The sequence below is a fragment of the Vitis vinifera genome, chromosome 6 (genome assembly GCF_030704535.1).
Source record: "Vitis vinifera cultivar Pinot Noir 40024 chromosome 6, ASM3070453v1".
Taxonomy (NCBI): Eukaryota; Viridiplantae; Streptophyta; class Magnoliopsida; order Vitales; family Vitaceae; genus Vitis; species Vitis vinifera.
Genome location: NC_081810.1, coordinates 19,524,833 through 19,536,728, shown reverse-complemented (window position 1 = coordinate 19,536,728; position 11,896 = coordinate 19,524,833). Strand labels below are relative to the sequence as shown.

Here is an 11,896-nt window from a genome sequence, read left to right as displayed (position 1 = left end):
TGAGCAATGTACCCTTCATATTTTTAAAATTGCATGCAATATGCATTTTCTGAATCACAATGTTATATTTTTTTTACGGAATGACATATGCTCTCTTCGTGATCAAAGGCAAAATGATCAATTTTTTAATAAGGAAAAAAGAGTCATTTCATTTTAAAACCCCAAAACCCTAACCCAACCTTTCTTCTTTCTTTCTTTGTTTTCTATCACCACATTTTCTCGGCAACCAAACAAGCTTAGATTAAAAAAAAAAAAAAAAAATCTGCTTGACCTAGCAATTAAAGCATTAAATCAAAATATCATCACAATCCAAAACAACCAAATTCAAATCATCAAACAAAAAATGATCAAAAAACAATATAAAAATCCAAAAAAAAAAACATCAATTCAAAATTCAAATGACAACATTATCAAATTCAGCGAAAATGCTTGAGAAACAAAAACATGAAAATGGAAACTTTTCTTAAGCATTTCTAATCCTTTCTCTCATTTAAATTTCCATGATGAAAAAAAAAGGATTTAAAGAAATTGAAAAATATAGGATTTGGCAAGTTTGAAGCAATTGGTAGCTTAATCGTGTGGTGAGGTAAGTTTCATAATTGTGGGCAAAATTGGGGAGGAATTTACTGACGTGGTCGAATATTTGAAAAGCGAGGTTGAGGTCGAGGTTTTGCGGGTGTTTGGGGGAGACATTGGGGCTAGGGTTTGATTAGGAGAGTGACGGTGTAGGATTTGAGGAGGATGGAGTCCCCAATGGCAAGGTGGTGGTGCGATGGATGGTTGGTGAAGGGATCCACGACGATGAAGGCAGGACAGACGATGAAGATTGAGAGGAGGAATGAACATATGAAAGAGGGTGGGTTAGGGTTTTGGGGTTTTTTTTAAATGAAATGACCATTTTGCCCTCATTTAAATAGGTCACATGGAGAACACATGCACCTTCTGTCTAATTCAAGTAACACCATTATTCCAAAAATGTACATTGCATGCAATTATAAAACATAAAAAGGTATATTATTCGATTTTAAATTCAATAGGGCAATGTACAGAACACATTATAGGTTAGGAGAGGAAAGTGTAATAAACCCTAAATAAAAACTAATATAATTAAAATCAATTAAAAGCTCATACATTTTTAAAATGTTTAATTTTTATATAAATGACTTAAAATAACTTAAATGAGTTTAAAATAATATATAAAAAATAATTCATTTACTTTAAATTTTTTATTTTTCATCCACTTTCTTTCTTTTTACTTCAAATATGAATAGAATATTTTAAAAATGTATATGTGACACCACTTAATTAGTGGTCCCTTATCAACAGGTATACACAAAAGTATATTTCTGTGCTATAACAAAATCCTTTATTTTTTCCTTTTTATTTCCTTTCCCTCACAATTTCCCCTCAAGACCCAAACAAAAAAACAATATTCCACATGTTTCAATAAAAATAAAACCACAAGAATTCGACACAAAGAATGACAAGCTACTAACTCAAATCTCAGAACTAGAAATCCCATATCCAAAGGGTTACTGGATCCATATAAGAGTGCAATTGGGTCATAGTCATTACTTACAAATAATGTATCATTTATTATTAGTCTGTCAATTGTGATATGCACATGCCCTACCTTATAATTGCAGAAGCATTATAAGCCACCAGATGATTGTTATCAATCTGCAAATTGACCTGCACCAGAATGATGTCCCCTGTCACCACCAAACAATAATCTCTCAGTTCAGTGTTTGAAAGATGTAACCTATTCTGCAAGAAACCCAGATAGAATTATATACAGAGAAAACACAACTACAAAGAAGAAAGAGAGATCCTTCATAGATATAGGTGTAGAAGAGGATGAGGAGAGAAGAGATGAAAGGAGGAAGACAAAGAATGAACACCCAAAATGTGGTTCCCAGAAACAATACCACATCTACCACTATAATCGAAGCCAAATATGGAGAATCTCAGGAGAAACTCCCCAAAAAAGGTAATTGATGAGAGGCCTTTCACCATCTTTTCAGCCCCCTGGTTCAAATCAATGGGTATATATCTCCATAACCCTCCCTTTTCCTGAGACACCCAAGAAAGCTTTGTCAATAAATTCTCTCTCATCCACCATAAGGTTAGGAACACCTTGTGATTTCACTTCTTTCAGGCCTTCCACTAAAGTTCCAATCAAAACTCTAATCACTCAAACCAATAATTCTAACCATGAAGCCTTAAAAAATTGGATAGAATTGTTTTTCAGTTCTGTAATAAGCCCTGAATCCTTTTCAACCATGTGAATCTAAATAATAATGAATGCAGTTATTAGCATTGAGCGTTCTAACCAAATAAAATATAAACAAATAAATCTTCATTCACTCTCCTCCTAACTTTTGTCACAATTATTCTAGTTTAAAATTTTTATTTTATTATAATTTTTTTCTTCAATTTTGTTCATTCAAAATCAAATAAAAAAATTGAGAATTTTTTCTTTCATTGTTTGGAAGATAAAAATACAACAATTAAATAAACAAATAAAAATAATATATCAGCAACCAAAGCAAACAACAAAAGAAGCAATGAGAAGTCAGACCTGAGAAGTAGACCTCACCTACAGGTTGTGGGCCCCCATGAAAGGTATTGGAGTTCCATGTTGTTCTCCTTTTGAGTTGTCCCACATCGAAAAATTATGAAGCCAGCAATGTCTTCATATGTACCAGCTCTCCCACTAAAACTTCTATTCGGAGACATTCGATAAAATTGGAACAATACAGAGAAGATTAGCATGGCCCCTGCGCAAGGATGACGCGCACAAATCGAGAAATGGTCCAAATTTTTTTTTTCTCCCCTGGATCAAAATTTGTCCTCCATCTCAAACTATTAACTTTAATCAAACACAATAAGTGTGTTGTAGCCCTAGCACCATTGCTAGTTAACAAGGACTTAAATGCCTAAACACAACAAACTCTACAAAAATAACCACATAGCCCTATTGCCTCACAAGGGCTTCTTGCATCCAACTCATTTCTGCTCCATTGCATTTTCCCCTTTCCCTCAACCATCTGTATCACCATACGGTTTTCAAATATATTCTTCAATATTAGCCTTTTGAATGCAACATTTGATAGAAACCTTTTCTTGCTTAACTCTTACCAACTTATAGCATGAGCCATGTGAGTTACAGTAGCACTGTAAACCATCAGATACTACCAGTAATTTGATCTGCACCAGAATAACCGATGATACTTCCCAATAGCACCCATGGACACCACCAATTTTTCTAACCAAAAAAAAATAAAAACCTTGTTCTGAGCCAATATATAGCTAAGGATAAAAAGGGTTTATCAACTTATGCTGCTTGCTCATTATGGTTGAGTTAGTTTCCTATCAACAAATACAACCAGCACTCCCATCACTGCAATGAGGTGCTCCAATTTACTTCCTGTCTATGCCATGGGAGACTATCAATTTTTTGAGCTTTCGAATGTGAACAAAAATTGCACACAGAGCGCTTTCAACTATGAACAAAAATTACATTACAGGGCCTATCTCTGCTTCAGAATCAGCCATTTCTCTGAAACATGAACTAAAGTATGGTCAATCAAGTGCCTTAGACAGTTACCCAGCAAAATGAATTCTACATCTTAGAAAAACAAAAAGGAAAAATAAGGATTAAATCCCCAATCATAGCCAACTTGGTCTTGGCCCATGCAAGCTTAATTCAATTGAAAGCTTTGAGGTTGCAGGTCTAAAAACTTTGGGTCTTACACTTGCCTGAATAAGAAGATGGACATGGTGTTGTCCTTTATAGTAACTATATATCTAAAAATGAATCTGAAAGGGAAGAAAGGGAAGAAAGGGAATGCATTCAAATATAAGCAGAATATCTTCAAGTTGTTTCCTTGAATAAAGTGTACGATCATCCAGACAAAGCTCATGAATTGACTGCTATAAGGTTATGAATTGTGAACCATATGATAACGAGATGGTTGAAAGTGAACTGCATTTATATAATTTTGTAGTCAAGCAAGAAGTCTTCAACCAATAATCTGTCAAGAGTTGAGTGTCTGAAAGATGTAATCATTCTTTTATCAGTGGCAAGAATATAATTAATAATTACAAATAGAGAAAATATAATCATAAAAAATAGAAATACAAGATACGAAGAGAAGGTGAAAAAACAGAGAACAAATGCCCAACATGCAACTCATAAACAACACTGCAGCCTAGAATAGCCCAAGTAAAATCTGGAGAAACTCAAGGATGGTTAGTCCCTAAAAAAGGGCAAATGATGAGATTCCCTAGACCACCTTTATCAGCCTGGTTTTCCAAGCAAATAAGCAACCCATATTGCAACCAATGGGCATATCCCCGTAACTCCAAGACACCCAATAAAGCATAGTTGTTAAATCTTTCTCCAACAGAATGTTAGGGAGACCCTATTATCTCAACTCTTTCAGCCTTCTATTAAGGCTTAGTTCAAATGCAGACCAAAACTCTTATTTCCCAAAGCAACATAATTCTAACTATATAGGCATAAGAATTACCATCTCTCTTTCAAACAAGCATCAATTAAATAATTCTTTTTTTTCCTTAAAATATGGAGCATTTGCAGTTAATCACAAACCCAAACCCATATTACTTCCCCAGGTGGATACCGCATTTCCATTTCAATTTCACATACCATGGTCATCCATGTTGCAAGCTTTCTTAATTTGTTAAGACTGGCCAAAGACTAAGAGCTCAACCTCAGACCTTCAGCTAAGAAACTGTATGAAGTATGAACATAGGAGTTATGGTGAAACATTGTTAATTTGGAAACCAATGGCTAGTTAGTGAAAGTTGAACCTACTCAGCATATCTCATGTTTCTATAACTGGTGATAAGGTGTTCAAAGTTATATTATAATGATTTTTATTTTATTTTTTTTTTGGTTAAGTTTTGTGGTCCAATCCATTTCATGGAATGAAAATCTCTTACTAAGAGATTATTCAGGAAACATAAACACAATACTCCGAAACCATAAAATTAATCCTACACTAAATAACATCAAACTAATCAATAGATACCCAAAATGTAATACCCTAACCCTAAACACTAAACAAAAATAATTCTCACTGGATTCTGCAAACGTCCATTGTGAAAAGACTTGAACAAGGAAACTAACATTTCAAACAACACTAACCCAACCAATATCCCAACTAATACAGAAATATCAGTAACCAAAGCTACAATACAAAGTAAGATCTTATTTGACTAACTTCCATGTTGCATGCACCACACACACCCACACATTCACCTAGAAACTAAGAAATTTATGATAGTGCCCCAGAACCATCTGATTTTTGCAATATTATCACATAAATAGATACTGCTACCAGATAGAAACAATAGTATAAGTGATTGAATAATTGTTAGTGAATAAGAGAATGCATAATTAAAAGAACACTGAGCAGCTAGCTTATGTGGACTAAGTTACAGATATCAGCAGCTAATGTGCCTCCGTATGCCCAGATCCATTTAATTCCCAAATCATTGGACAAGGGAACACAGCTAGACAATCCAATTTTTTTCTCTCATCACATTCTGTACCTTAGGTCAAATTAAAGTTCATAATTAAGATAGAATGTCCAGCATCAGTCGAAGGTTAATTACAATGAAATTATTAGTTTTGAATACTTCATGCACTTTGAAAGTGTTCATGTAACATAGTTGAACAGTCCATAATATGAATACCAAACATAAACCCAGAATATGGTTTCCTCAGTATCTTTTAGGCACAAAATTGATTGGCAAGGGGAAAGATGTAGAACTATATATTGTTATTATAATTGAGATAAGAAAAACCAGTAAAAACAAATAAATGAATCCTATCAACAATTTTTTAACCAGTATATCAACTAAAAGCATAAAAGTGTACTGATAAAAGAATACAGCAGTCTGATCAAAACTACTTACAAATCGGAGTGCATCAACTAAAAGCATAGGAGTTGATAACTTTGGCACAATTTATTTATTATATGAATGAACATAGTGTACAGTATGAAACATCTGCAATAGCAGAATTTTTTCCTCAACTAGCATGGAAATTGTGCAATCATATTGCTGGTCCCAAATAACCAAAGCATATTATCAAGAAACTTGGAGTTTTGTGGATGTGTAGATTAGTAGCTTGGATGGATGTTTAATGGTGAAATTGTTTGCATCCATGAAATTAATAATGAAAACAAAACTTGAAGCCAGCTATCCATTTGATATCAGAACTGCAATGATGCTATGAAGAGCTAAGCTACAGTCTGCATTTTAAATTAGCTAAATTGGCTAACAACACATCATGTCCTCAAGAAAATATATAGGCATAAAATGTCAAATTAGTGGAGTTTTTGAGGCTAACAACTGTAAAAATTTGTAGTTGTCATGAATTTAGCTGTTGACTATAAGAAAATAATAATAACAATGAAGAAAGTCATCATGTATTGATAAAAGTCCAGAAAAGTTCAAAAAAAGGGTTTGCACCTCTATATTCCAAAATAAAGTACATGTATTACAATGGTAATATGAAAAAAGGAAGTCTAAAAACGACTCAAGTCTCTATATTTTAGATACCATGTAGTTGGCAATTAGGTATCATCTTTAATGAAAACATGAACTCTTCTAGATATGTTTAAAAGTAGCAGACATACAACAATGTGATAAAGAATATAAGATGCCATATATCCATTTATACAAAAGGACTCTCTGTACCAATATTAGTTAGGCTTGAGTCCTTGAGTTGGCTAACTTTTTAGATTGCAGGATGACCGATTGGCTCCTCGATTACTAAGTCTCCCTTTAGGAGGAAATCCAAGAGTAGTATCCTTTTTGGACCTGGTTATAAAAAGAATTTCTAGATGACTAGATGCATGAAAGGAAGCATACTTATCCATAGGTGATAGGGTCACTCATGTGCAATCATGCTTATCCCTTGTCCCTTTTATTTCCTATCTTTCATCCAAGCTTTAGTTAAAGTACCCTTTGGTATTGAGAGATTGCAAAGAGATCAAAGAAGAAAAGAAAAACCATCTCTTAGGTCAGAAGTAGGTGTGTAAGTCCAAGTGGAGAGGGGGATTAGGCATTGAGAGAATATCACAAAGAATATAGTCCTTTGACGAAAGTGGTTGTGGAGGTTCCATGGAAGAGTGATGCTTTATGGCACAAGGTCTTCTTGAGTATCCATGAGTCAAACTCTAACGAATGCAATGCCAACTTTGTTGCCACATAGTCACATAAATGCCCTAGGAAGGCAAAATTTGCTTATGGGAAGATCTTCATGAACTGATAAACCTCTTAGCGAGAAGTTCCAAAACATGAGTAGTGAGGTTGAGAGACTTTGTTCTTTCTTTAGTGTTAATTTCCTCCTTCAATCTCCATCTTAGAATTTAATCTTTTTTTGCAACCTCTTGGAACAAGAAATTAAGGAACTAACTCTTCCTACATTTGTTTTAACCTATCCGTATTTGTCACCCACATTTCCCAATGTAGAGGAATTTGGTCCTTAACATCCTTAGGATTGTTTCCAGTTAGTTCCTTTTTCATTACTATCTTCACTTCTACCAACTCAATTTTGTTTGTTCCCGTAAAACTTCACTTAGAAATTTAAATCCCCACCAAAAGAGAAGGCAGTGTGTGTGACTTATGGCAAATAAGATAGTCAATACTAATGATTTTCTCTAAAGATCACACCTTACAAAGCTTTTAGTCCATAGTAACGTATCATGTGCAAAGTGAATGAGAAGTCTACTGATCATTTTTACATTGACCCACAACCTTGGCACCGTGGTATAGGATGTTCAACCTTGCAGGGATTGATTGAATTTCACCCTGAAAGGCTTGAGGAGATTTTGATGGCATCCCTTAAATGTTTCGGGAGCTTCCTCGAGTTATGACTCTTTGCTGCATTGTTAGCCTCACAGTGATTCGAACTATTCAATGGGAAAAGAATGCAAGGACTTTTTAAGATAGGTGAAGGTCTTTGGAAGCGGTATGAGACTTGTTTTACTTCACTTCTTACCTTTGAGCTTCTATTAGTGTAGCTTTTATAGACATCCCTTTGAGTCTTATTCTACTAGATTAGAAACTAGTTTGCAAAATCACAAAATTGACTAAAGATACACTTCCTAAATGATTACAACCTCCAATAGATTTTCTTAAACTAAATTTTGATGGATGCTCTCTACATAATTGGGGCCAATTAGGGATTGGAGGAATTAGCACCACTTTAGCATGGTGGAAAGAACATTCTCTAAACCTTTAGGTCAAGATTTAGTCATTGAAGTAGAGATTCTTTTGAAAGGTTTGTTGCAAGCACAAACTTTAGGCCTCTCCAATCTCTTAGTAGAAGGAGATTCTACTATTGTCATAACATGGGTGACTAAGAAAGAAAGAGGACCTTGGAAATTTGAGGAATGATTGCACCAAATATTTATATTTCTTCAAAGTTAAGATGTTCCTTCTGTTGGGATCCTCCCCTAGGCAATAATGTGGCAAATGCACTAGCAAATCATGGAGCTAGATCTTTTTTGGGAGTAGGTAAGATTGCATATTGCGGAAGGATCGTTATCGTTGTTAAAGTTTGTGGACTAGATAGACTCTTTGTAGGGCGCAACTGGTGGTTTTTGTATTCTGGCGCTTCTTTTGGGTTTTTTGGTTATTTTGTATACATCATGTATACTTCATTTCATTCTATTACACTTACACTTACCAAAAAATTCATGGAGCTAGACATTTGATGTCTTTTGTAGGAGATTTTATAGTTCTATGAATTATGGTGATCCTTGCTTAAGCAATCATGCAACAAATGTTGTAGAAAATCATGGAGCTAAAAATTTGGTTCTTTTGTTGGAGAGTTTGTACTTTCATGAATTATAGTGACCATTGTCCCAACCATTTTGATGTATGCAAATAAATTTTCCTTTTTGAACTAGTATCACTTATCCTCCCTTTTTATTGGACTTTACACAAAGGATTCCATACTTGTTGGAAGGATTTCTCATCCTTCTATTAGTTACTATACTATTGTAATGCAATAAGATTGTTATTTCCTATCATAAAAAATAAATAAAAAAACTTCAAGATGCCATCAATTTCTAAAATTCTTGAGGTTTTAACACCTAGAAATCATAAAAACAGCCAATAAATAGATTTTTACCATTAGAACTGTCAATATTGATACTTCCAATATTACATAAAAATGCAACCATAAATTGCTAAATAACTGTTATTTACATTACATGCATCTTGAAGAAAGTGGAATAAGACCAAATATATCTAATATTTCAAACAGGGACATGATCCTAAGAAGCTTCCAAGAACTGTCATAAAGAACCACAATTCAAATGAATAATAGACAGAGAGACAGTACTCGGTTAAAATCCATCTTCTGCAATTCCCCATTGGAGGAACTGTGTCATATCTACGATTTCAACTTTCTCCAGGAGGGTTCCAACCTCTCCATTTTACATTGCTTAGCCAACCAAACAAAATATTGGATTGCTCTGACCTCAAGTCTACAAGGTGTCTTCTATATGGTATTAGTACATTCTTGAGACCTGTCATTCACATTCAAAAAAATATAAACAAAAGAAATAAGAAATAAAAATAGAAACTCAACAGATATGAATGACCTAATAACAATTAGAATTTCTTGTTTTCTACAGTCATTATTATGAAGGTAAACCATTTCACAAAACAATGTAATATGCTTGACATACCAGTGATGCACATTGTCTTATAAAGCTGAGCAACATGAGGATCTCCCTTTGTACTCATCTGAGGCCTCTCCAGGCATTCCAGAAAAGCTAAGTCAGCCTTCAGAAGGCTGGCCTGATCATGAGTGTCATAACCAATGTCATGGCAATAGCAGCAAAAGTCTAACCAATCAATTGGACGTTTATCCCAAAGAAGGGAACCACCATCCTTCCCACTCGACCAGTTAGGTCCACAGTAATGCCCATATCGTGGAAATAGCTGAGAAAGGAAGGCTCTTGCACCTGTATGCCATGGGACCTTGCCAACATATGGTCTAAATCGTACAGGAGAGGGCCTGCTACCATATTCAACAGTCCGATAACGTCGTGAGGGCTTCTTCAACTCTTTATTTAAAGTAGACAATTTCCAGATTTTGTCTCTGGCACTGATAGCCCAAGGAACAATTGAGAGGAGGGACCATCCCCACAGCTTCACATCAAAAAAAGCCCTTTCTTTGGTTGATTTGCTTAGGACGCCTGCTGTTTTAACGGCTGTCTCCAAATCATTGTTTGAATTTGCCCCAAACCAGGGGACATTACTAGGAAACCTAAAGTTCATCACTAATGAACACAATATTTCATTAAATCACACAGTTTGATCACCACAGCATCATCAAGCTAATGAACCTGTCATGAAAACCACATTGCTCTGTCAAGAAAAGCACACAACCTTGGGAAAAGGTGAGCAGAACCATAAATATTTATCACAGGTCTCAAAACCTATAATCATATCAAACCCAGAAGCAGTATATACAACCCTATTAAATTGGATCAACACCTAAATCATTGTTTGTGTTACTACAATAAGTATAATATTCACAGTGAACTGAAGATTTCACCATTTGAATCACAAAAAGAGAAAATAAAATCCATATGATTGCAATCAAAATGTAGGAAAATTAATTAAAACAAATTTTTAAAAATCCTAAATATTCTTCTTATTTAAAACCAAGAAAATAAAAGATTGACTTCACCAGGTCTATTACAACAACTACTTGGCTTCATCGAGAGGTGTATTTACAATCCTAAAAAAGAAACCACACAGAAAACCCACATATTTCAATTTCTCTGCAGCTTTTTTTTTTCTGGAAACAGGGACATGTTTGAAAATCCAACAACTTGCTTTGTACTCTTAAAACGGAGAAAACACTAAAAATATTCATCCGCATCCAGAATTTCCTTCTTATGATACTCAAACCTTACCATCGTTCCAAAACATTATATTTAAACTGCAAACAATCAAAGGAGTTTTTTTTTTTTTGTTGTGTTATTGGTCTCCATTTTGTGATTAAAGGCAAAATCAATTGACAGTTTATGAAGCAACCACTTGCGCAAGCAAAAACATGACACCAAATTGTCTTTCTTCGATTGTTCTTCCTCTCTTCTTTTTTTCTAGAGGAGTCTAGGCAACCAAACAGAGGAGGACCAAGAAGACAAATAAGCAGAAAAGAAGAAAACCCAAAGATGAGAAGGGACTGACCTGAGGGATGTGATCTTGAGCACAGAGAGAGAGAGAGAGAGAGAGAGAGAGAGAGAGAGAGAGGTAGCTTATGGAGAGGAGAGGAGGTTGGCTTGTGGACTGAGAAGCCAGGATTAGAAGAAAGGGCCGCCACTCCTTACATAGAAATAGACTCATTTTGTTTTTATGCAAGTATATAATCCTCTTTGATTCCTTGGTCCGCCGTGTGCCTGCGTGTCATTTTTTTATTGGTTTTATTTTTTATGAGAGAATTTTGGGCGTGTGTTTGGGATGGGGTTTTATGACAGCATTATTGTTGGATAAGATAATAATAGGTTAGGCATGCCAACCTATGTTTCTTTAAAGTTACCCACAAAATACGCAAAGTTTTTAGGCTTCAATCCTCCGACTTGTATATTTACTCACTATAAAAAAGGCCTCTCAAAACCCGATTTTTGAAATTTAACCTCTCACCCTTTTTTAGCATCATTTGGACAAAAATACCCTCATCATTTTCTTATAAAAATAACCATTTCTTTTAAAACCTACATATAAATACTTAAAATAGAAAAGGGTATTTATGTCAAAAATTGATTCCTTTTCCAAAAAAAACATGGGAATGGTTAGATTTCCGATTTGAAGATTATTTCATCCATTTTAACCA

General features: G+C 34.6%; 1 protein-coding gene and 1 non-coding gene across 5 annotated transcripts; one reads left to right on the top strand and one right to left on the bottom strand.

Annotated features, from left to right (window-relative positions):
* Positions 1-1,506: 1,506 nt before the first annotated feature.
* On the bottom strand, positions 1,507-11,401 carry LOC100267192 (uncharacterized). 4 transcript variants are annotated; one of them, XR_009465892.1, is made up of 5 exons: positions 11,254-11,390; positions 9,738-10,400; positions 9,389-9,575; positions 1,929-4,055; positions 1,507-1,712 (listed from the first exon to the last, which is right to left on the bottom strand). XR_009465892.1 is itself a non-coding variant. In XM_002280368.5 (3 exons), exons 2-3 carry the CDS (start codon positions 10,330-10,332, stop codon positions 9,448-9,450), a joined length of 723 nt encoding a protein of 240 aa, XP_002280404.1. In that variant the 5' UTR covers positions 10,333-10,400; positions 11,254-11,401; the 3' UTR covers positions 9,145-9,447. The 4 variants fall into 4 exon arrangements, 1 of the variants encoding a protein (XP_002280404.1); XR_002030346.2 differs by having other exon boundaries at positions 2,600-4,055; XR_009465891.1 differs by lacking the exon at positions 1,929-4,055.
* LOC132253979 (U6 spliceosomal RNA) lies at positions 2,724-2,826 on the top strand. Its single transcript, XR_009465929.1, has one exon. It is a non-coding gene; the product is annotated as a U6 spliceosomal RNA (small nuclear RNA).
* Positions 11,402-11,896: the final 495 nt, after the last annotated feature.